The sequence below is a fragment of the Oncorhynchus mykiss genome, chromosome 15, assembly GCF_013265735.2.
Source record: "Oncorhynchus mykiss isolate Arlee chromosome 15, USDA_OmykA_1.1, whole genome shotgun sequence".
Classification (NCBI taxonomy): Eukaryota; Metazoa; Chordata; class Actinopteri; order Salmoniformes; family Salmonidae; genus Oncorhynchus; species Oncorhynchus mykiss.
The window spans coordinates 74,099,273-74,125,789 of NC_048579.1; the positions used below are offsets into that span (position 1 = coordinate 74,099,273).

Below are 26,517 nucleotides of genomic sequence, written 5' to 3' on the forward strand. Positions count from 1 at the left end.
GTCTCCCCCCAGTACCCTGCCCTGAACTATAGTCACTGTTACTAGCCTCCCCCCAGTACCCTGAACTATAGTCACTGTTACTAGTCTCCCCCAGTACCCTGAACTATAGTCACTGTTACTAGTCTCCCCCCAGTACCCTGAACTATAGTCACTGTTACTAGCCTCCCCTCAGTACCCTGCCCTGAACTATAGTCACTGTTACTAGTCTCCCCCAGTACCCTGAACTATAGTCACTGTTACTAGTCTCCCCCCAGTACCCTGAACTATAGTCACTGTTACTAGTCTCCCCTCAGTACCCTGAACTATAGTCACTGTTACTAGCCTCCCCCCAGTACCCTGCCCTGAACTATAGTCACTGTTACTAGCCTCCCCCCAGTACCCTGAACTATAGTCACTGTTACTAGCCTCCCCCCAGTACCCTGAACTATAGTCACTGTTACTAGTTTCCCCTCAGTACCCTGAACTATAGTCACTGTTACTAGCCTCCCCCCAGTACCCTGCCCTGAACTATAGTCACTGTTACTAGCCTCCCCCAGTACCCTGAACTATAGTCACTGTTACTAGTCTCCCCCCAGTACCCTGAACTATAGTCACTGTTACTAGCCTCCCCCAGTACCCTGAACTATAGTCACTGTTACTAGTCTCCCCCCAGTACCCTGAACTATAGTCACTGTTACTAGCCTCCCCCCAGTACCCTGAACTATAGTCACTGTTACTAGTCTCCCCCAGTACCCTGAACTATAGTCACTGTTACTAGCCTCCACCCAGTACCCTGAACTATAGTCACTGTTACTAGTCTCCCCCCAGTACCCTGAACTATAGTCACTGTTACTAGCCTCCACCCAGTACCCTGAACTATAGTCACTGTTACTAGTCTCCCCCCAGTACCCTGAACTATAGTCACTGTTTCTAGCCTCCCCCCAGTACCCTGAACTATAGTCACTGTTACTAGTCTCCCCCAGTACCCTGAACTATAGTCACTGTTACTAGTCTCCCCCCAGTACCCTGAACTATAGTCACTGTTACTAGTCTCCCCCAGTACCCTGAACTATAGTCACTGTTACTAGTCTCCCCCCAGTACCCTGAACTATAGTCACTGTTACTAGTCTCCCCCCAGTACCCCCCCAGTACCCTGAACTATAGTCACTGTTACTAGTCTCCCCCCAGTACCCTGAACTATAGTCACTGTTACTAGCCTCCCCCCAGTACCCTGAACTATAGTCACTGTTACTAGTCTCCCCCCAGTACCCTGCCCTGAACTATAGTCACTGTTACTAGCCTCCCCCAGTACCCTGAACTATAGTCACTGTTACTAGTCTCCCCCAGTACCCTGAACTATAGTCACTGTTACTAGTCTCCCCCCAGTACCCTGCCCTGAACTATAGTCACTGTTACTAGCCTCCCCCCAGTACCCTGAACTATAGTCACTGTTACTAGCCTCCCCCCAGTACCCTGAACTATAGTCACTGTTACTATCCTCCACCCAGTACCCTGAACTATAGTCACTGTTACTAGTCTCCCCCAGTACCCTGAACTATAGTCACTGTTACTAGTCTCCCCCAGTACCCTGAACTATAGTCACTGTTACTAGTCTCCCCCAGTACCCTGAACTATAGTCACTGTTACTAGCCTCCCCCCAGTACCCTGAACTATAGTCACTGTTACTAGCCTCCCCCCAGTACCCTGAACTATAGTCACTGTTACTAGTCTCCCCCCAGTACCCTGCCCTGAACTATTGTCACTGTTACTAGTCTCCCCCAGTACCCTGAACTATAGTCACTGTTACTAGCCTCCCCCCAGTACCCTGAACTATAGTCACTGTTACTAGCCTCCAACCAGTACCCTGAACTATAGTCACTGTTACTAGTCTCCCCCCAGTACCCTGCCCTGAACTATTGTCACTGTTACTAGTCTCCCCCAGTACCCTGAACTATAGTCACTGTTACTAGCCTCCACCCAGTACCCTGAACTATAGTCACTTTTACTAGCCTCCACCCAGTACCCTGAACTATAGTCACTGTTACTAGTCTCCCCCAGTACCCTGAACTATAGTCACTGTTACTAGCCTCCCCCAGTACCATGCCCGGAACTATAGTCACTGTTACTAGTCTCCCCCAGTACCATGCCCGGAACTATAGTCACTGTTACTAGTCTCCCCCCAGTACCCTGCCCTGAACTATAGTCACTGTTACTAGCCTCCACCCAGTACCATGCCCGGAACTATAGTCACTGTTACTAGTCTCCCCCCAGTACCCTGCCCTGAACCATAGTCACTGTTACTAGTCTCCCCCAGTACCCTGAACTATAGTCACTGTTACTAGCCTCCCCCAGTACCCTGAACTATAGTCACTGTTACTAGCCTCCCCCAGTACCCTGAACCATAGTCACTGTTACTAGTCTCCCCCCAGTACCCTGAACTATAGTCACTGTTACTAGCCTCCACCCAGTACCCTGAACTATAGTCACTGTTACTAGTCTCCCCCCAGTACCCTGCCCTGAACTATTGTCACTGTTACTAGTCTCCCCCAGTACCCTGAACTATAGTCACTGTTACTAGCCTCCACCCAGTACCCTGAACTATAGTCACTGTTACTAGTCTCCCCCCAGTACCCTGAACTATAGTCACTGTTACTAGTCTCCCCCCAGTACCCTGAACTATAGTCACTGTTACTAGTCTCCCCCAGTACCCTGAACTATAGTCACTGTTACTAGCCTCCACCCAGTACCCTGAACTATAGTCACTGTTACTAGTCTCCCCCAGTACCCTGAACTATAGTCACTGTTACTAGCCTCCCCCAGTACCATGCCCGGAACTATAGTCACTGTTACTAGCCTCCCCCCAGTACCCTGAACTATAGTCACTGTTACTAGTCTCCCCTCAGTACCCTGAACTATAGTCACTGTTACTAGCCTCCCCCCCCCCCAGTACCCTGCCCTGAACTATAGTCACTGTTACTAGCCTCCCCCAGTACCCTGAACTATAGTCACTGTTACTAGTCTCCCCTCAGTACCCTGAACTATAGTCACTGTTACTAGCCTCCACCCAGTACCCTGCCCTGAACTATAGTCACTGTTACTAGCCTCCCCCAGTACCCTGAACTATAGTCACTGTTACTAGCCTCCCCCCAGTACCCTGAACTATAGTCACTGTTACTAGCCTCCCCCAGTACCCTGAACTATAGTCACTGTTACTAGCCTCCCCCCAGTACCCTGAACTATAGTCACTGTTACTAGCCTCCCCCCAGTACCCTGAACTATAGTCACTGTTACTAGCCTCCCCCAGTACCCTGAACTATAGTCACTGTTACTAGTCTCCCCCAGTACCCTGAACTATAGTCACTGTTACTAGTCTCCCCCCAGTACCCTGAACTATAGTCACTGTTACTAGTCTCCACCCAGTACCCTGAACTATAGTCACTGTTACTATCCTCCACCCAGTACCCTGAACTATAGTCACTGTTACTAGTCTCCCCCAGTACCCTGAACTATAGTCACTGTTACTAGTCTCCCCCCAGTACCCTGAACTATAGTCACTGTTACTAGTCTCCACCCAGTACCCTGAACTATAGTCACTGTTACTATCCTCCACCCAGTACCCTGAACTATAGTCACTGTTACTAGCCTCCCCCCAGTACCCTGAACTATAGTCACTGTTACTAGTCTCCCCCCAGTACCCTGAACTATAGTCACTGTTACTATCCTCCACCCAGTACCCTGAACTATAGTCACTGTTACTAGTCTCCCCCAGTACCCTGAACTATAGTCACTGTTACTAGTCTCCCCCCAGTACCCTGAACTATAGTCACTGTTACTAGCCTCCCCCCAGTACCCTGAACTATAGTCACTGTTACTAGTCTCCCCCCAGTACCCTGCCCTGAACTATTGTCACTGTTACTAGTCTCCCCCAGTACCCTGAACTATAGTCACTGTTACTAGCCTCCACCCAGTACCATGCCCGGAACTATAGTCACTGTTACTAGTCTCCCCCAGTACCCTGAACTATAGTCACTGTTACTAGCCTCCCCCCAGTACCCTGAACTATAGTCACTGTTACTAGCCTCCCCCCAGTACCCTGAACTATAGTCACTGTTACTAGCCTCCCCCCAGTACCCTGAACTATAGTCACTGTTACTAGCCTCCCCCAGTACCCTGAACTATAGTCACTGTTACTAGTCTCCCCCAGTACCCTGAACTATAGTCACTGTTACTAGTCTCCCCCCAGTACCCTGAACTATAGTCACTGTTACTAGTCTCCCCCCAGTACCCTGAACTATAGTCACTGTTACTAGCCTCCACCCAGTACCCTGAACTATAGTCACTGTTACTAGCCTCCACCCAGTACCCTGAACTATAGTCACTGTTACTAGTCTCCCCCAGTACCATGCCCGGAACTATAGTCACTGTTACTAGTCTCCCCCCAGTACCCTGCCCTGAACTATAGTCACTGTTACTAGTCTCCCCCAGTACCCTGAACTATAGTCACTGTTACTAGCCTCCACCCAGTACCATGCCCGGAACTATAGTCACTGTTACTAGTCTCCCCCAGTACCCTGAACTATAGTCACTGTTACTAGCCTCCCCCCAGTACCCTGAACTATAGTCACTGTTACTAGCCTCCACCCAGTACCCTGAACTATAGTCACTGTTACTAGTCTCCCCCCAGTACCCTGCCCTGAACTATTGTCACTGTTACTAGTCTCTCCCCAGTACCCTGAACTATAGTCACTGTTACTAGTCTCCCCCCAGTACCCTGCCCTGAACTATTGTCACTGTTACTAGTCTCCCCCCAGTACCCTGCCCTGAACTATAGTCACTGTTACTAGTCTCCCCCCAGTACCCTGCCCTGAACTATAGTCACTGTTACTAGTCTCCCCCAGTACCCTGCCCTGAACTATAGTCACTGTTACTAGTCTCCCCCAGTACCCTGAACTATAGTCACTGTTACTAGTCTCCCCCCAGTACCCTGAACTATAGTCACTGTTACTAGTCTCCCCCAGTACCCTGAACTATAGTCACTGTTACTAGCCTCCACCCAGTACCCTTAACTATAGTCACTGTTACTAGCCTCCACCCAGTACCCTGAACTATAGTCACTGTTACTAGTCTCCCCCAGTACCCTGAACTATAGTCACTGTTGCTAGCCTCCCCCAGTACCATGCCCGGAACTATAGTCACTGTTACTAGTCTCCCCCAGTACCCTGAACTATAGTCACTGTTACTAGCCTCCACCCAGTACCATGCCCGGAACTATAGTCACTGTTACTAGTCTCCCCCCAGTACCCTGCCCTGAACTATAGTCACTGTTACTAGTCTCCCCCAGTACCCTGAACTATAGTCACTGTTACTAGCCTCCCCCCAGTACCCTGAACTATAGTCACTGTTACTAGTCTCCCCCCAGTACCCTGAACTATAGTCACTGTTACTAGCCTCCCCCAGTACCCTGCCCTGAACTATAGTCACTGTTACTAGTCTCCCCCAGTACCCTGAACTATAGTCACTGTTACTAGCCTCCACCCAGTACCCTGCCCTGAACTATAGTCACTGTTACTAGCCTCCCCCAGTACCCTGAACTATAGTCACTGTTACTAGCCTCCCCCCAGTACCCTGAACTATAGTCACTGTTACTAGCCTCCCCCAGTACCCTGAACTATAGTCACTGTTACTAGCCTCCCCCAGTACCCTGAACTATAGTCACTGTTACTAGCCTCCCCCCAGTACCCTGAACTATAGTCACTGTTACTAGCCTCCCCCCAGTACCCTGAACTATAGTCACTGTTACTAGCCTCCCCCCAGTACCCTGAACTATAGTCACTGTTACTAGTCTCCCCCCAGTACCCTGAAATATAGTCACTGTTTCTAGCCTCCCCCCAGTACCCTGAACTATAGTCACTGTTACTAGTCTCCCCCCAGTACCCTGCACTGAACTATAGTCACTGTTACTAGTCTCCCCCCAGTACCCTGAACTATAGTCACTGTTACTAGCCTCCCCCCAGTACCCTGAACTATAGTCACTGTTACTAGTCTCCCCCCAGTACCCTGAACTATAGTCACTGTTACTAGTCTCCCCCCAGTACCCTGAACTATAGTCACTGTTACTAGTCTCCCCCAGTACCCTGAACTATAGTCACTGTTACTAGTCTCCCCCCAGTACCCTGAACTATAGTCACTGTTACTAGTCTCCCCCCAGTACCCTGAACTATAGTCACTGTTACTAGTCTCCCCCCAGTACCCTGAACTATAGTCACTGTTACTAGCCTCCCCCAGTACCCTGAACTATAGTCACTGTTACTAGTCTCCCCCAGTACCCTGAACTATAGTCACTGTTACTAGTCTCCCCCCAGTACCCTGAACTATAGTCACTGTTACTAGCCTCCCCCAGTACCCTGCCCTGAACTATAGTCACTGTTACTAGCCTCCCCCAGTACCCTGAACTATAGTCACTGTTACTAGCCTCCCCCCAGTACCCTGCCCTGAACTATTGTCACTGTTACTAGTCTCTCCCCAGTACCCTGCCCTGAACTATTGTCACTGTTACTAGTCTCTCCCCAGTACCCTGAACTATAGTCACTGTTACTAGCCTCCCCCCAGTACCCTGAACTATAGTCACTGTTACTAGTCTCCCCCCAGTACCCTGAACTATAGTCACTGTTACTAGTCTCCCCCAGTACCCTGAACTATAGTCACTGTTACTAGCCTCCCCCAGTACCCTGAACTATAGTCACTGTTACTAGTCTCCCCCCAGTACCCTGAACTATAGTCACTGTTACTAGTCTCCCCCCAGTACCCTGAACTATAGTCACTGTTACTAGTCTCCCCCAGTACCCTGAACTATAGTCACTGTTACTAGCCTCCCCCCAGTACCCTGAACTATAGTCACTGTTACTAGTCTCCCCCCAGTACCCTGAACTATAGTCACTGTTACTAGCCTCCCCCCAGTACCCTGAACTATAGTCACTGTTACTAGTCTCCCCCCAGTACCCTGAACTATAGTCACTGTTACTAGTCTCCACCCAGTACCCTGAACTATAGTCACTGTTACTAGTCTCCCCCAGTACCCTGAACTATAGTCACTGTTTCTAGCCTCCCCCCAGTACCCTGCCCTGAACTATAGTCACTGTTACTAGCCTCCCCCCAGTACCCTGAACTATAGTCACTGTTACTAGTCTCCCCCCAGTACCCTGAACTATAGTCACTGTTACTAGTCTCCCCCAGTACCCTGCCCTGAACTATAGTCACTGTTACTAGCCTCCCCCAGTACCCTGAACTATAGTCCAATCAATACCCTGAATGTGTGACCAATCACGTCTGCTGAATATCTGACCAATCACATCTGCCGAATATGTGACCAATCACATCTGCTGAATATCTGACCAATCACATCTGCTGAATATGTGACCAATCACATCTGCTGAATATGTGACCAATCACATCTGCTGAATATGTGACCAATCACATCTGCTGAATATGTGACCAATCACATCTGCTGAATATGTGACCAATCACATCTGCTGAATATGTGACCAATCACATCTGCTGAATATGTGACCAATCACATCTGCTGAATATGTGACCAATCACATCTGCTGAATATGTGACCAATCACATCTGCTGAATATGTGACCAATCACATCTGCTGAATATGTGACCAATCACATCTGCTGAATATGTGACCAATCACATCTGCTGAATATCTGACCAATCACATCTGCTGAATATGTGACCAATCACATCTGCTGAATATGTGACCAATCACATCTGCTGAATATGTGACCAATCACATCTGCTGAATATGTGACCAATACATTTTGATTTGATTTTGATTTGATATCACTTGCTAGTTACCAGAACGTTTCACTTACTGTGTGTTGTAAACAAATAGTGTTTTATTTATTTATCTCACTAGAGTTACAAAGATCCTCTCCTCTACAACAACAAACACAACGAAAACATGAATACAACTTCTAGTGAACTAGATGTTTGTTTGTTTTTTCAAAATAAAAGCGTTTGGTAGCAAAAGGTATGATAACTCCACATAGCCTCCATCTGTCCATATGGGAGAGTTAGCGTCAGTCCTCTAGACACCCAGACAACAAAGAAGTGTGCGTGTGCGTGCGTGCGTGCGTGCGTGCGTGTGCGTGCGTGCGTGTGTGTGTAATAAGAATCTCCTCCAAAACAGAACAGGTCTGTGTGACTTGAGTGACTGAGTGAGTGACTGCTGAGGAGTTGCCAGATCCTGATGCGTATGTTGCCAGATAAGGTTTAATTTTTCTTCTGTTCAGTCCTGTGAACCCAGCTGCCCCGTAACCACCTAGCTGGATATAGGGAAGTAGCCAGCGGGGTCAAGTTTAATGACGGACAACTCCCCCCTCCCAGCCCTCCAACCCAGCAGGCAGATTTATTTTCTTGGTACTTCCACAAAATTGGGTCTCCGAAGAGCTGTAAAAAATAACAGTTCAGAGAGGGGGGAGAGGAGGGAGGGGGGAGAGGAGGGAGGGGGGAGAGGAGGGAGGGGGGAGAGGAGGGGGGGAGAGAGAGAGGGGGAGGAAGGGAGAGGGGGGGAGAGGTGGGGTAGAGGGGGAGGGAGGGAGGGAGAGAGAGGGGGGGAGGGAGAGAGAGGGGGGAGGGAGAGAGAGGGGGGAAGGAGAGAGGGGTGAGGGGGAGGTAGAGAGGAGGGAGAGAGGAGAGGAGGGAGGGGGGAGAGGAGGGGGGGAGAGAGAGAGGGGGAGGAAGAGAGGTGGGAGGGAGGGAGAGGGGGGAGAGGTGGGGTAGAGGGGGAGGGAGGGAGGGAGAGAGAGGGGGGGAGGGAGAGAGGGGTGAGGGGGAGGTAGAGAGGAGGGAGAGAGGAGAGGAGGGAGGGGGAGAGGAGTGGGGGAGAGGAGTGGGGGAGAGAGAGAGAGAGGGGGAGGAAGAGAGGTGGGAGGGAGGGAGAGGGGGGGAGAGGTGGGGTAGAGGGGGAGGGATAGAGGGGGAGGGAGGGAGAGAGAGGGGGGAGGGAGAGAGAGGGGGTGGGAGAGAGAGGGGGGAAGGAGAGAGGGGTGAGGGGGAGGTAGAGAGGAGGGAGAGAGGAGAGGGGGGAGGGAGAGAGGGGGGGAAAGGGGAGAGGGGTGAGGGGGAGGTAGAGAGGAGGGAGGGAGGGAGGGAGGGAGGGAGAGAGAGAGAGAAAAGGAAGTCACAGGAGGCTGGAGAGGGGAGGACAGCTCATAATGATAGCTGGAAGGGAGTGAATGGAATCACATGGAAACCATGGAAACCATTAAGCCATTCCTATGAGCCCGACCTCTGACTGTGGTAATTTGCCTGGTCTACTGACCTGAATGGGGATGTCCAGCCTGGTCTACTGACCTGAATGGGGATGCCCAGCCTGGTCTACTGACCTGAATGGGGATGTCCAGCCTGTTCTACTGACCTGAATGGGGATGTCCAGCCTGGTCTACTGACCTGAATGGGGATGCCCAGCCTGGTCTACTGACCTGAATGGGGATGTCCAGCCTGTTCTACTCATCCTAGTTCTATGGGGCAGCCAGCCAGTCTCCTGGATGTGTCAGAGAGAGAGAGAGAGAAAGAGAGAGAGAAGATAGAGAGGGTGAGAAGGAGAGAGAGAGAGATATAAGGAGATAGAGAGAGGGAGAGAAAAAGCAAGAGGAGAGAGAGAGAGAAAGAGAAAGGGAGAGAGAGAGGGAGAGGGAGAGAGAGAAAGAGAGAGGGAAAGAGAGAGGGAGAGAGAGAGAGAGAGTGAAAGAGAGAGAAAGAGAGAGAGAGAAGGTAGAGAGGGTGAGAAGGAGAGAGATAAGGAGATAGAGAGAGGGAGAGTAAAAGCAAGAGAATGAGAGAGAGAGAGAGAGAGAGAGAGAGGGAGCGAGTTAGAGAGAGAAAGAGAAGGAGAGGGAGAGTGAGGACTGTAAAGGTTTTCAGAGAGAGAGAGAGAGCCTAGGTGGGCTTACAGTAGGTATGTCTTTATGAAGTTAAATCCTCCTCTTGGTACAAGCTGGGGGTTTAAACTGGCACAACCTGCCAGGTTCTCAGTCAGTGTGGGATTGTTGTTCTCTAACTTGGGTTAGTCCTTAGTTCTGCCCTCAGCACCACTCAGAATCTGCCCTGACTTGCAGCTGCTCCCTCACACCTACCTTTGGATATTGATCAGGATTGGTGCCATGTAGGCTACCTATTAGCTTAGCTGTTAACTTGGTATCAAGGCTACCTATTAGCTTAGCTGTTAACTTGGTATCAAGGCTACCTATTAGCTTAGCTGTTAACTTGGTATCAAGGCTACCTATTAGCTTAGCTGTTAACTTGGTATCAAGGCTACCTATTAGCTTAGCTGTTAGCTTACCTGTGAGCTTGGACTCTAGGCTACCTGTGAGCATGGTGTCCAGGCTACCTGTGAGCCTGGTATCCAGGCTACCTGTGAGCTTGGTGTCCAGGCTACCTGTGAGCTTGGTGTCCGGGCTACCTGTGAGCTTGGTGTCCAGGCTACCAGTGAGCCCGGTGTCCAGGCTACCTGTGAGCTTGGTGTCAAGGCTACCTGTGAGCATGGTGTCCAGGCTACCTGTGAGCTTGGTGTCCAGGCTACCTGTGAGCCCGGTATCCAGGCTACCTGTGAGCTCAGTGTCCAAGCTACCTGTGAGCTTGGTGTCCGGGCTACCTGTGAGCTTGGTGTCCAGGCTACCTGTGAGCCCGATATCCAGGCTACCTGTGAGCTCGGTGTCCAGGCTACCTGTGAGCTCGGTGTCCAGGCTACCTGTGAGCCCGGTGTCCAGGTTACCTGTGAGCCCGGTGTCCAGGCTACCTGTGAGCTTGGTGTCCAGGCTACCTGTGAGCCCAGTGTCCAGGCTACCTGTGAGCCCAGTGTCCGGGCTACCTGTGAGCCCGGTGTCCAGGCCACCTGTGAGCCCGGTGTCCAGGCTACCTGTGAGCCCGGTGTCCGGGCTACCTGTGCCAGGAGCGTCCTAACTCCACGACGACACCTATCTATCAGTCCCCCAGTTTTCCATCAGGAAGTAAATGGTTAGTTGTGTGGTGATGTACAGTATGACATCAGAGGGTGATAGGGCTAATTATCCAATAACGCACGAGGGGGTGTGGTGTATGGCCAATATACCACGGCCAAATGCTGTTCTTTAGGGCACGACGCATCGCGTATCCCACAAACCCCCCCCCCCCCGAGGTGCCTTATTGCGATTATAAACTGGTTACTAACGTAAGTATAGCGGTAAGAATAGATGTTTTGTCAGACCCGTGGTATACGGGCAGTCAATCAGCATTCAGGGCTAGACGTTTCTAATAGAATACGGTTCATCCTGCGCTGTTTATACCACAGCAGTGTTAAGTCCCAACATACATATATACACTACGCTCTTCCTAAAAGAAAAGGGAGCTACAGTATATACAACCTAAAAGGGTTCTTCGCCTGTCCCCCAATAGGAGAAGCCTTTTGGGGAGCACTCGGTCGGGTTTCCACGTAGAAACATTTCCCCCCCCGAGAGGGTTCTACGTGGTTCTCCTGTGGGAGACAGTGGAAGAACCCTTTTGGGGAGCACTCGGCCGGGTTTCCATGTAGAAACATTTCCCCCCCCGAGAGGGTTCTACGTGGTTCTCCTGTGGGAGACAGTGGAAGAACCCTTTTAGGTAGCACTCGGTCGGGTTTCCATGTAGAAACATTTCCCCCCCGAGAGGGTTCTACGTGGTTCTCCTGTGGGAGACAGTGGAAGAACCTGTTGGAACCCTTTTTTCTAAAGAGTGTACTTCTGACCAGGGCCCATAGTGGACTGATTACAGTGAAGCTGGTAGTGTTCGGACCAGCTGAAAGACTGGAACAAGATGTCACTTCCTGTCTGACATACCTGCTTATCTTGCTGATACTCCTCTGATATAACGCATGGAGGGAGGGAGGGAGGGAGGGAGGGGGAGAGGGAGGGAGGGAGGGAGAGGGAGGGAGGGAGGGAGGGGGAGGGAGGGAGGGAGGGGGGAGGGAGGGAGGGGGGAGGGGGGGAGGGGAGGGGAGGAAACAGGTTGGCTCTGGCACAAACTAAGTCTGGTGCATTCCAGGAAGGAGAGAGAGAACGACTGGGAACACGGGAGAGGAAGTGAGAGAGAGAATTTATCTAGATGTTTTTTTTTTCTCTTTCCAAGAAGTGTCGTTCTATGAAGTGGATCCTGTACATCAGAACAGACACTACGTCTTGCTCATGTTCCTGTTTCAGCTCCGCCTCGTTGTTACAGCCTCCCAAATGGAACCCTAGTCCCCTATGGGTCCTGGTCTAAAGTAGTGCACTACCCCTATGAGCCCTGGTCTAAAGTAGTGCACTACCCCTATGGACCCTGGTCTAAAGTAGTGCACTAAGTAGAGAATAGGGTGCTGTTTGGAATGCTAACAGACAGACACTGTGGCTGTTGTTATTCTTCTAGAAACAGGATGTGGCAGAGCTTGTAACTGGCATCCAAGAGCCGCTTGGAAAGAAGTAGGGAATTGACCGTTGCCCTACTTGGCTTTGAGTGGAAAGGCTGTCTGTCCCTGTCTCTGTCCCTGTCTCTGTTTGTCTGTCTCTGTCTGTCCCTGTCTCTGTCTGTCCCTGTCCCTGTCTCTGTGTCTGTCCCTGTTTCTGTCTGTCCCTGTCTCTGTCCCTGTCTCTGTTTGTCTGTCTCTGTTTGTCTGTCTCTGTCTGTCCCTGTCTCTGTCTGTCCCTGTCTCTGTCCCTGTGTCTGTCTCTGTCAGTCTCTGTGTCTGTCTGTCTGTCTGTCTGTCTGTCTGTCTGTCTGTCTGTCTGTCTGTCTGTCTGTCTGTCTGTCTGTCTGTCCCTGTCTCTGTGTCTGTCCCTGTCTCTGTGTCTGTCTCTGTCTCTGTGTCTGTCTGTCTCTGTGTCTGTCTGTCTGTCTGTCTGTCTGTCTGTCTGTCTGTCTGTCTGTCCCTGTCTCTGTCCCTCTCTCTGTCTGTCTCTGTGTCTGTCTCTGTGTCTGTCTCTGTCTGTCTCGTCACTAATAATATTACATGGAACTTCTCAATTAAATTTCACTAGATAATAAACAAAAGTGAAATGAACAATCATAATGAACAGTAAACATTACTCTCCCTCTCTCTCTCATCTTCATGGAGGTCTGTGGCATTTACTAAATGATGCATTACGATCCACCCTCTAACTTCTCCATCCCCAACACTGTGTTCCATACCGTAGTGTCTATATCCTATCAGAATGTCCCCCTCTACCTAGAGCCACAAAAATCCTCTCTCCTCTACACCTTCTATTAGATACGTAGTTAAAGTGTTCCATTAGACCAGGTAGTGTTCTGTTAGACCAGGTAGTGTTCTGTTAGACCGGGTAGTGTTCTATTAGAGTAGTGTTCTGTTAGACCAGGTAGTGTTCTGTTAGACCAGGTAGTGTTCTATTAGACCAGGTAGTGTTCTGTTAGACCAGGTAGTGTTCTATTAGACCAGGTAGTGTTCTGTTAGACCAGGTAGTGTTCCATTAGTCCAGGTAGTGTTCTATTAGAGTAGTGTTCTGTTAGACCGGGTAGTGTTCTATTAGACCAGTTAGTGTTCTGTTAGACCAGGTAGTGTTCTGTTAGACCAGGTAGTGTTCTGTTAGACCGGATAGTGTTCTATTAGACCAGGTAGTGTTCTATTAGACCAGGTAGTGTTCTGTTAGACCGGGTAGTGTTCTGTTAGACCAGGTAGTGTTCTATTAGACCAGGTAGTGTTCTGTTAGACCAGGTAGTGTTCTATTAGTCCAGGTAGTGTTCTATTAGAGTAGTGTTCTGTTAGACCAGGTAGTGTTCTGTTAGACCAGGTAGTGTTCTGTTAGACCAGGTAGTGTTCTATTAGACCAGGTAGTGTTCTGTTAGACCAGGTAGTGTTCTGTTAGACCAGGTAGTGTTCTATTAGACCAGGTAGTGTTCTATTAGACCAGGTAGTGTTCTATTAGACCAGGTAGTGTTCTATTAGACCAGGTAGTGTTCTGTTAGACCAGGTAGTGTTCCATTAGTCCAGGTAGTGTTCTATTAGAGTAGTGTTCTGTTAGACCGGGTAGTGTTCTATTAGACCAGTTAGTGTTCTGTTAGACCAGGTAGTGTTCTGTTAGACCAGGTAGTGTTCTGTTAGACCGGATAGTGTTCTATTAGACCAGGTAGTGTTCTATTAGACCAGGTAGTGTTCTGTTAGACCGGGTAGTGTTCTGTTAGACCAGGTAGTGTTCTATTAGACCAGGTAGTGTTCTGTTAGACCAGGTAGTGTTCTATTAGTCCAGGTAGTGTTCTATTAGAGTAGTGTTCTGTTAGACCAGGTAGTGTTCTGTTAGACCAGGTAGTGTTCTGTTAGACCAGGTAGTGTTCTGTTAGACCAGGTAGTGTTCTATTAGACCAGGTAGTGTTCTGTTAGACCAGGTAGTGTTCTGTTAGACCAGGTAGTGTTCTATTAGACCAGGTAGTGTTCTATTAGACCAGGTAGTGTTCTATTAGACCAGGTAGTGTTCTATTAGACCAGGTAGTGTTCTGTTAGACCAGGTAGTCTTTTACTTTACTTCGTTCCTAAAGCAAATTATGTACTTTTTACTCCTTACGTTCCCCCTGACACCCAAAAGTACAGGACAGGAAACTGGTCTAATTCACACACTTATCAAGAGAACATCCCCGGTCATCCCTGCTGCCTCTTGTCTGGCGGACTCACTAAACACATGCTTCGTTTGTAAATGATGTCTGAGTGTTGTAGCGCACCCCTGGCTTTCTGTAAATACATTTTAAAAAATACTAGAGAATGTGGCTGTCTGCTTTGTTTTATATAAGGACTTTTAAGATATTTATTCTCACACTGGTGTTCCTTAAGTCAAGTTGTGAAAGGGCAGTGTGAAGTGCAGTAGAGATTGCATCATCTGTTGATCTGTTGGGGTGATATGCAAATTGGAGTGGGTCTAGGGTTTCTGGGATAATGGTGTTGATGTGAGACATGACCAGCCTTTCAACGCACTTCATGGCTACAGACGTGAGTGCTACGGGTCGGTAGTCATTTAGGCAGGTTACCTTAGTGTTCTTGAGCACAGGGACTATGGTGGTCTGCTTGAAACATGTTGGTATTTCAGACTCGGACAAGGAGAGGTTGAAAATGTTATTGAACCAGTTATTGACCAGTTGGTCAACGCATGCTCTGAGTATACGTCCTGGTATTCCGTCTGGCCCTGCGGCCTTGTGAATGTTGATCTGTTTAAAGGTCTTTACCCACATCGGCTGCGGAGAGCTTGATCGCACAGTCTTCTGGAACAACTGATGCTCTCATGCATGTTTCAGTGTTACTTGCCTCGAAGCGAGCATAGAAGTTATTTAGCTTGTCTGGTAGGCTTGTGTCACTGGGCAGCTCTCGGCTGTGCTTCCCTTTGTAGTCTGTAATGGTTTGCAAGCCCTGCCACACTCCGCCGAATGTCGGAGCCGGTGTAGTACAATTCGATCTTAGTCCTGTATTGATGCTTTGCCTGTTTGATGGTTCGTCGGAGGGCATAGCGGGATTTCTTATAAGCTTCCGTGTTAGAGTCCCGCTCCTTGAAAGCGGCAGCTCTACCCTTTAGCTCAGTGGAATGTTGCCTGTAATCCATGGCTTCTGGTTGGGGTATGTACGCACAGTCACTGTGGGGACGACGTCCTCGATGCACTTATTGATGAAGCCAGTGACTGATGTGGTGTATTCCTCAATGTCATCGGAAGAATCCCAGAACATATTCCAGTCTGTGCTAGCAAAACAGTCCTGTAGCTCAGCATCTGCTTCATCTGACCACTTTTTTATTGATCTAGTCACTGGTGTTTCCTGCTTTAATTTTTGCTTGTAAGCAGGAATCAGGAGGATAGAATTATGGTCAGATTTGCTGAAAGGAGGGAGAGGGAGAACTTTGTATCTGTGTGTGGAGTAAAGGAGGTCTAGAGTTTTTTTTCCCTCTGGTTGAACATTTAACATGCTGATAGAAATGAGGTAAAACTGATTTTAAGTTACCTCGAGACTTCCTTAGATATCGTGCACCAGCTGTTGTTTTCAAATACACCTAGGCCACCGCCCCGTGTCTTACCAGAGGCTGCTGTTCCATTGGATATACGTGCTCTCAGTTATTCCATTTATTTCCCAGCGATTGAACGTTGGCTAACAGTAGAGATGGCAAAAGGCAGATTTGCCACTCGTTGCCTGATCCTCACAATGCACCCCGATCTCTTTCCGGCGAAACCTCTATTTCTTTCTCCTGCGAATGACGGAGATGAGGGCCTGTTCGGGTGTTTCGGAGTACATCCTTCCCGTCCGACTCATTAAAGAAAGATTATTTGTCCAATTTGAAGTGAGTAATCGCTGTTCTGATGTCCAGAAGCTCTGTTCGGGCATAAGAGACGATAGCGGCAACATTACGAACAAAATTAATTAAACAAACGATGCGAGAAAAACAAGCAAAATAGCACAGTTGTTTAAGAGCCGATAAGACAACAGCCATCCTCTCCGACGCCATCTTTCTTTCATGGCATCATGTGTTTCATGCGTTTGATACCATTCCACTGACTCCGCCCCAGCTATTACCACGAGCCCCGTCCTCCCCATGTAAAGGTGCCTCCAACCTCCTGTGGTGCGTGTGTGTTCCGTGACGGCCCACGGTAACATAGTAACGGAGTAAACAACAGCATCAGCAGGTTTCTCTTCAGCATCGTTCGTGTTTAAACTCACACCATTAAAGATAGAGATCACAAAACCGTGACCCTGTGGCTACCTTCTGGTTGTATCCCAAATAACAGCCCTATTTCCATCACATCTAGTGCACTATTACCGACACTACCCTCTGGCTGTCCTACTATACAGGGAACTGGGTGCCATTTTGGATGGACCCTGTGACCCAAACCAGAGATGACTATTCCTTTAAGTCCCAGTACACTCTGGTAAAAAGGTCAAACACTCTGTGGCGTTGTTCTATGGTACATGGAATCCAAAAGGGTTCTGGAACCCAAAAGGGTTCCAAAAGGGGTACTTTGACTATCATCAGGAGAACCCTTTGAAGATCCCTCTTGGGTTCCAGGTAAAATGCACTCTGTGGCAAGTGTTCTACACTACATGGAATCCAAAAAGGGTTCTTGAACTCAAAAAGGTTCCTTAACAGGTTCTCCTTCGAGGACAGCCAAAGAAACCCTTTCAAGGCTCGGACACACGCACCAATAGCATTTGTCTCCTGAGAGTACTTAGCACCTCTGAACAGAGTGCCGGCTATAATTTTACGAGCCGAGTGCAAACCAATTTTACATGTAGAATTGTGAGAATATGTCGTCAGTCGGGCATCAACAGCGCGCTGAACGATCGGTAGATGAGCGGGAGATCCACATGCGGTGGTCAGTGTGCGACCCTTTACTGTAGGTCCTCTACCGTAGGTTCTTTACCGTAGGTCCTTTATGTCCTTTACCGTAGGTCCTTTACCGTAGGTTCTTTACCGTAGGTCCTTTATGACATTTACCGTAGGTCCTTTACCGTAGGTCCTCTACCGTAGGTCCTTTATGTCCTTTACCGTAGGTCCTTTACCGTAGGTCCTCTACCGTAGGTCCTTTACCGTAGGTTCTTTACCGTAGGTCCTCTACCGTAGGTTCTTTACCGTAGGTCCTTTATGTCCTTTACCGTAGGTCCTTTACCGTAGGTTCTTTACCGTAGGTCCTTTATGACATTTACCGTAGGTCCTTTACCGTAGGTCCTCTACCGTAGGTCCTTTATGTCCTCTACCGTAGGTCCTTTACCGTAGGTCCTCTACCGAGGTTCCTCTTTTTTTTCTAGAAGCAGATTTTAGCCTAAAAGGGAGGCTAGAGAATGAAGATAATTCGTATGACCTGTCTGAAGGTTGTCTGATATACACCCAGACCTGTCTGAAGGTTGTCTGATATACACCCAGACCTGTCTGAAGGTTGTCTGATATACACCCAGACCTGTCTGAAGGTTGTCTGATATACACCCAGACCTGTCTGAAGGTTGTCTGATATACACCCAGACCTGTCTGAAGGTTGTCTGATATACACCCAGACCTGTCTGAAGGTTGTCTGATATACACCCAGACCTGTCTGAAGGTTGTCTGATATACACCCAGACCTGTCTGAAGGTTGTCTGATATACACCCACAACCCAACCAAGTAGTGCACTACATAGGGAATAGGGTGGAATCTATGACACAACAGCTCTGGTCAGAAGTAGTGCACTACATAGGGAATAGGGTGGAATCTGTGACACAACAGCTCTGGTCAGAAGTAGTGCACTACATAGGGAATAGGGTGGAATCTGGACACAACAGCTCTGGTCAGAAGTAGTACACTATATAGGGAATAGGGTGGAATCTGTGACACAACAGCTCTGGTCAGAAGTAGTGCACTATATAGGGAATAGGGTGGAATCTGTGACAGAACAGCTCTGGTCAGAAGTAGTGCACTATATAGGGAATAGGGTACCATTTCAGTGTCTGCTTGTTATAATATGTGTATCCTATGGCTGCTTCTCACACTGCACCCTATTCCCTATATTGTACACAACAAAAGTAATGCACTACATAGGGAATAGGGTCTATAGTAGCGCACTACATAGGGAATAGGGTCCTGGGGGTGTATCCTGTTAGTGTATTTCCAGTTCCATCAGAATGGGGAACCAGCGTCTTTCAGATGTTCCTTTATGGCCAGTGTTGGAGTGCCTCGGTCCCGACCCCATCCGGTGTTGACGTTTACCATGTTACTATTAGACACACACACTTACACACACACACACACACACACACGTACATACACACACACCGACCGCTGGCATCCAACACAGAGCTGGCACAGAACTCACCAGCTGTTCACAACCATCCCCACCCAGGGGGCATGGAATGTGTATGTGTGTGTGTGTGTGTGTGTGTGTGTGTGTGTGTGTGTGTGTGTGTGTGTGTGTGTGTGTGTGTGTGTGTGTGTGTGTGTGTGTGTGTGTGTGTGTGTGTGTGTGTGTACACAGTACGCTTGGCTTACAGATACTTCCTGTCCAGTCCTGGTCTTACAGATACTTCCTGTCCAGCCCTGGTCTTACAGACACTTCCTGTCCAGCCCTGGTCTTACAGATACTTCCTGTCCAGTCCTGGTCTTACAGATACTTCCTGTCCAGTCCTGGTCTTACAGATACTTCCTGTCTAGCCCTTGTCTTACAGATACTTCCTGTCCTAGGAGACACAATCTGAGCTTTGTTAGTCATCTCCCTCCTCTTCCTCCACCTCCTTCTGCTCCTCCACCTCCTAGGACAGAATCATAGTTGCTAGCAGATTAGTTTAAAGGGTTTCTAACCAACTTTGATCCGTTTTAGCTAGCTAGGCTAAGCAACTTGTCTAAATGAAACGAAACAATTCACTTATTGTTAGTAAATCACCGCAAATCTCTCTTCGCTAGCGAACACGACTCCGCCTCCAAAAACAGCAGTGTCTGTAGGACAAGGGCTTTACAGGAAGTATCTGTAAGACCAGGGCTAGACAGGAAGTATCTGTAAGACCAGGGCTGGACAGGAAGTATCTGTAAGACCAGGACTGGACAGGAAGTATCTGTAAGACCAGGGCTGGACAGGAAGTATCTGTAAGATCAGGGCTGGACAGGAAGTCTTCAGTGATGTTTATTGTCTACGACGTCTCCACTTTTCAGAGTGAATTAAACAGGCATGTAATGATGTTCTCTTGAAATCATTGGTCCAGGATGAATTTTAACCCTCTTCTCTCTCTCTCTCTTTCCTCTTTGCAGCCAAAGCAGGTGGTCCAAAAGCCAACTCAGGTATGTGACATGAAGGATTCTCACTGGACACGCGCCTGGTTGAATCAACGTTGTTTCCACCTCATTTCAATGAAATGACTTTGAACAAACGTGGAATAGACGTTGAGTTGACATCTATGCCCAGTGGGTTGTATCCTAACACCCCCGCCACCACCGACATTTCCATTTCCACAACCCTGTCTGTCTTTATTTATTTATTTAACTAGGCAAGTCAAATTCTTATTTTCAATGACGGTCTAGGAACAGTGGGGTTAACAGTCTGTTCAGGGGCAGAACGACAGATTTGTACCTTGTCAGCTCAGGGGTTTGAACGTGCAACCTTCCGGTTACTAGTCCAACGCTCTACCCTGCCGTGACAGTCTGTCTGTCTGGCTGGCTGTCTGTCACACGTCTGTCTGTCTGAATCGGGTGCTATTTGGGATGCATCCCTACTGTACACAAGGACCTCTCAGTCTAGGCAACTAAACCTACACATAAGCACACATACCGTGCATTTGGAAAAGTATTCAGACCCCTTGACTTTTTCCACATTTTGTTACATTACAGCCGTATTCTAAAATGGAATAAATTCATGTTTTTCCTCATCAATCTACACACAATACCCCATAATGACATCACAATACCCCATAATGACATAACAATACCCCATAATGACATCACAATACCCCATAATGATATCACAATGCCCCATAATGACATCACAATACCCCATAATGACATCACAATGCCCCATAATGATATCACAATGCCCCATAATGACATCACAATACCCCATAATGACATCACAATACCCCATAATGACATCACAATACCCCATAATGACATCACAATACCCCATAATGACATCACAATACCCCATAATGACATCACAATACCCCATAATGACATCACAATGCCCCATAATGACATCACAATACCCCATAATGACATCACAATACCCCATAATGACATCACAATGCCCCATAATGACATCACAATACCCCATAATGACATCACAATACCCCATAATGACATCACAATGCCCCATAATGACGAAGTGAAAACAAGTTTTTAGAAAGCAAATGTATATAAAAAATAATAAATAGAAATACCTTATTTACAGAAGTTTTCAGACCCTTTTCTACGAGACTGGAAATTGAGCTCAGGTGCATCCTGTTTCCATTGATCATCCTTCAGATGTTTCTATAACTTGATTGGAGTCCACCTGTGGTAAATTCTATTGATTGGACATGATTTGGAAAGGCACACACCTGTATATATAAGGTCCCACAGTTGACAGTGCATGTCAGAGCAAAAACCAAGCCATGAGGTCGAAGGAATTGTCCGTAGAGCTCCGAGACAGGATTGTGTCGAGGCACAGATCTGGGGAAGGGTACCAAATAATGTCTGCGGCATTGAAGGTCCCCAAGAACACAGTGGCCTCCATCATTCTTAAATTAAAGAACAAGACTCTTCCTATAGTTGGCCGCCCGACCAAACTGAGCAATCGGGGTGAGAATGGACCAAGAACCCGGTGGTCATTCTGACAGAGTTCCAGAGTTCCTCTGAGGAGATGGGAGAACCTTCCAGAAGGACAACCTTCTATGCAGCACTCCACCAATCAGACCTTTATGGTAGAGTGGCCAGACGGAAGTCACTCCTCAGTAAAAGGCCCAGGCCCAAAATTCACCTAAAGACTCTCAGACTATGAGAAGCAAGATTCTCTGGTCTGATGAACCCAAGATTGAACTCTTTGGCCTGAATGCCAAGCGTCACATCTGAAAGAAACATGGCAGCATCCCCTGTGGTGAAGCATGGTGGTGGCACCATCCCCTGTGGTGAAGCATGGTGGTGGTGGCAATATCCCCTGTGGTGAAGCATGGTGGTGGCACCATCCCCTGTGGTGAAGCATGGTGGTGGCACCATCCCCTGTGATGAAGCATGGTGGTGGCACCATCCCCTGTGGTGAAGCATGGTGGTGGCACCATCCCCTGTGGTGAAGCATGGTGGTGACACCATCCCCTGTGGTGAAGCATGGTGGTGGCAGCATCCCCTGTGGTGAAACATGGTGGTGGCACCATCCCCTGTGGTGAAGCATGGTGGTGGTGGCAGCATCCTGCTTTGGGGATGTTTTTCAGCGGCAGGGACTGGGAGACTAGTCAGGATCGATGGAAAGGTGAACCTTGGTGTTTTGTTGGCTTGTTGTGGAGAGCAGGAGAGAACAGAGAAGCCATCAGGAAAGAGAAGCAGTACTGTACTGTGGGTGTTTGGGGTGAGTCAGGGGTTACTATACTGTGGGTGTTTGGGGTGAGTCAGGGGTTACTGTACTGTGGGTGTTTGGGGTGAGTCAGGGGTTACTGTACTGTGGGTGTTTGGGGTGAGTCAGGGGTTACTGTACTGTGGGTGTTTGGGGTGAGTCAGGGGTTACTGTACTGTGGGTGTTTGGGGTGAGTCAGGGGTTACTGTACTGTAGGTGTTTGGGGTGAGTCAGGGGTTACTGTACTCTACTGTAGGTATTTGGGGCGAGTCAGGGGTTACTGTACTGTACTGTGGGTGTTTGGGGTGAGTCAGGGGTTACTGTAGGTGTTTGGGGTGAGTCAGGGGTTACTGTACTGTAGGTGTGTGTGTGTGTGTGTGTGTGTGTGTGTGTGTGTGTGTGTGTGTGTGTGTGTGTGTGTGTGTGGTTGGAGGCGATGGCCTGGAGACTAGCTAAGACCCTAAGTGTGTGAGGAGATGTTAGAGCCATCACAAACGATCTTGTGCTTTGTGAGGAATCTCCCTGTCTTCTCCACTCCTATCCCTGCGACACACACACACACACACACACACACACTGTAAATCCCCTCTCAGATGGAGATGTCATTTGGCGTAGTCTTTGTGTACGGACGGTTTTGTTAGTCAAAACAAACCTCAATGACTGTCTGACGGACTTGGGTCTGAGTGGCTTTAGAAACGGTAGATAAATGTTTATCCAGGGGTGTGTTGTGTTGTGTGTGTCGTCGTCGTCGCCCCCCCCCCCCAGGGGTGTGTTGTGTTATGAAGAGAGTCCCCCCCCCCAGGGGTGTGTTGTGTTATGAAGATATGAAGAGAGCCCCCCCCCCCAGGGGTGTGTTGTGTTATGAAGAGAGTCCCCCCCCCCCCCCCCAGGGGTGTGTTGTGTTATGAAGAGAGTCCCCCCCCCAGGGGTGTGTTGTTATGAAGAGAGTCCCCCCCCCCCAGGGGTGTGTTGTGTTATGAAGAGAGTTCCTTCCCCCCCCCCCCAGGGGTGTGTTGTGTTATGAAGAGAGTCCCCCCCTCAGGGGTGTGTTGTTATGAAGAGAGTCCCCCCCCCAGGAGTGTGTTGTGTTATGAAGAGAGTTCCCCCCCCCCCCCCCCCAGGGGTGTGTTGTGTTATGAAGAGAGTCCCCCCCCCCCAGGGGTGTGTTTGAATGAGGAGACAGTTAGATATGTAGTTTGAATGAAGTGACAGTTAGATATGTAGTTTGAATGAGGAGACAGTTAGATATGTGGTTTGAATGAGGAGACAGTTAGATATGTAGTTTGAATGAGGAGACAGTTATATATGTAGTTTGAATGAAGTGACAGTTAGATATGTAGTTTGAATGAAGTGACAGTTAGATATGTAGTTTGAATGAGGAGACAGTTAGATATGTAGTTTGAATGAAGTGACAGTTAGATATGTAGTTTGAATGAGGAGACAGTTAGATATGTAGTTTGAATGATGTGACAGTTAGATATGTAGTTTGAATGAGGAGACAGTTAGATATGTAGTTTGAATGAGGAGACAGTTAGATATGTAGTTTGAATGAAGTGACAGTTAGATATGTAGTTTGAATGAGGAGACAGTTAGATATGTGGTTTGAATGAGGAGACAGTTAGATATGTAGTTTGAATGAGGAGACAGTTAGATATGTAGTTTGAATGAGGAGACAGGTAGATATGTAGTTTGAATGAGGAGACAGTTAGATATGTAGTTTGAATGAGGAGACAGTTAGATATGTAGTTTGAATGAGGAGACAGTTAGATATGTGGTTTGAATGAGGAGACAGTTAGATATGTAGTTTGAATGAGGAGACAGTTAGATATGTAGTTTGAATGAGGAGACAGTTAGATATGTGGTTTGAATGAGGAGACAGTTAGATATGTAGTTTGAATGAGGAGACGGTTAGATATGTAGTTTGAATGAGGAGACAGTTAGATATGTAGTTTGAATGAGGAGACAGGTAGATATGTAGTTTGAATGAGGAGACAGTTAGATATGTAGTTTGAATGAGGAGACAGTTAGATATGTAGTTTGAATGAGGAGACAGGTAGATATGTAGTTTGAATGAGGAGACGGTTAGATATGTAGTTTGAATGAGGAGACAGTTAGATATGTGGTTTGAATGAGGAGACAGTTAGATATGTAGTTTGAATGAGGAGACAGTTAGATATGTAGTTTGAATGAGGAGACAGTTAGATATGTAGTTTGAATGATGTGACAGTTATATATGTAGTTTGAATGAGGAGGCAGTTAGATATGTAGTTTGAATGAGGAGACAGGTAGATATGTAGTTTGAATGAGGAGACAGGTAGATATGTAGTTTGAATGAGGAGACAGTTAGATATGTAGTTTGAATGAGGAGACAGGTAGATATGTAGTTTGAATGAGGAGACAGTTAGATATGTAGTTTGAATGATGTGACAGTTATATATGTAGTTTGAATGAGGAGGCAGTTAGATATGTAGTTTGAATGAGGAGACAGGTAGATATGTAGTTTGAATGAGGAGACGGTTAGATATGTAGTTTGAATGAGGAGACAGTTATATATGTAGTTTGAATGAGGAGACAGTTAGATATGTAGTTTGAATGAAGTGACAGTTAGATATGTAGTTTGAATGAGGAGACAGTTAGATATGTAGTTTGAATGAGGAGACAGGTAGATATGTAGTTTGAATGAGGAGACAGTTAGATATGTAGTTTGAATGAAGTGACAGTTAGATATGTAGTTTGAATGAGGAGACAGTTAGATATGTAGTTCAATGAGGAGACAGTTATATGTGTAGTTTGAATGAAGTGACAGTTAGATATGTAGTTTGAATGAGGAGACAGTTAGATGTGTAGTTTGAATGAGGAGACAGGTAGATATGTAGTTTGAATGAGGAGACAGTTAGATATGTAGTTTGAATGAGGAGACAGTTAGATATGTAGTTTGAATGAGGAGACAGTTAGATATGTAGTTTGAATGAGGAGACAGTTAGATATGTAGTTTGAATGAGGAGACAGTTAGATATGTAGTTTGAATGAGGAGACAGGTAGATATGTAGTTTGAATGAGGAGACAGTTAGATATGTAGTTTGAATGAGGAGACAGTTAGATATGTAGTTTGAATGAGGAGACAGTTAGATATGTAGTTTGAATGAGGAGACAGTTAGATATGTAGTTTGAATGAGGAGACAGTTAGATATGTAGTTTGAATGAGGAGACAGTTAGATATGTAGTTTGAATGAGGAGACAGTTAGATATGTAGTTTGAATGAGGAGACAGTTAGATATGTAGTTTGAATGAGGAGACAGGTAGATATGTAGTTTGAATGAGGAGACAGTTAGATATGTAGTTTGAATGAGGAGACAGTTAGATATGTAGTTTGAATGAGGAGACAGTTAGATATGTAGTTTGAATGAGGAGACAGTTAGATATGTAGTTTGAATGAGGAGACGGTTAGATATGTAGTTTGAATGAGGAGACAGTTAGATATGTAGTTTGAATGAGGAGACAGGTAGATATGTAGTTTGAATGAGGAGACAGTTAGATATGTAGTTTGAATGAGGAGACAGTTAGATATGTAGTTTGAATGAGGAGACAGGTAGATATGTAGTTTGAATGAAGTGACGGTTAGATATGTAGTTTGAATGAGGAGACAGTTAGATATGTGGTTTGAATGAGGAGACAGTTAGATATGTAGTTTGAATGAGGAGACAGTTAGATATGTAGTTTGAATGAGGAGACAGTTAGATATGTAGTTTGAATGATGTGACAGTTATATATGTAGTTTGAATGAGGAGGCAGTTAGATATGTAGTTTGAATGAGGAGACAGGTAGATATGTAGTTTGAATGAGGAGACAGGTAGATATGTAGTTTGAATGAGGAGACAGTTAGATATGTAGTTTGAATGAGGAGACAGTTAGATATGTAGTTTGAATGAGGAGACAGTTAGATATGTAGTTTGAATGATGTGACAGTTATATATGTAGTTTGAATGAGGAGGCAGTTAGATATGTAGTTTGAATGAGGAGACAGGTAGATATGTAGTTTGAATGAGGAGACAGTTAGATATGTAGTTTGAATGATGTGACAGTTATATATGTAGTTTGAATGAGGAGGCAGTTAGATATGTAGTTTGAATGAGGAGACAGGTAGATATGTAGTTTGAATGAGGAGACGGTTAGATATGTAGTTTGAATGAGGAGACAGTTATATATGTAGTTTGAATGAGGAGACAGTTAGATATGTAGTTTGAATGAAGTGACAGTTAGATATGTAGTTTGAATGAGGAGACAGTTAGATATGTAGTTTGAATGAGGAGACAGGTAGATATGTAGTTTGAATGAGGAGACAGTTAGATATGTAGTTTGAATGAAGTGACAGTTAGATATGTAGTTTGAATGAGGAGACAGTTAGATATGTAGTTCAATGAGGAGACAGTTATATGTGTAGTTTGAATGAAGTGACAGTTAGATATGTAGTTTGAATGAGGAGACAGTTATATGTGTAGTTTGAATGAGGAGACAGGTAGATATGT

The 26,517-nt window shown here is 47.1% G+C and overlaps 1 protein-coding gene across 1 annotated transcript in view; it reads left to right on the top strand.

Annotated features, from left to right (window-relative positions):
* LOC118938852 (high mobility group protein HMGI-C-like) overlaps positions 1 to 26,517 on the top strand; it is a 104,859-nt gene that overhangs the window by 72,183 nt on the left and 6,159 nt on the right. Inside the window, exon 4 of the mRNA XM_036945350.1 lies at positions 19,726 to 19,755. Within this exon, the coding sequence (XP_036801245.1) occupies positions 19,726 to 19,755 (30 nt within the window). The remainder of the gene's footprint in view (positions 1 to 19,725; positions 19,756 to 26,517) is intronic.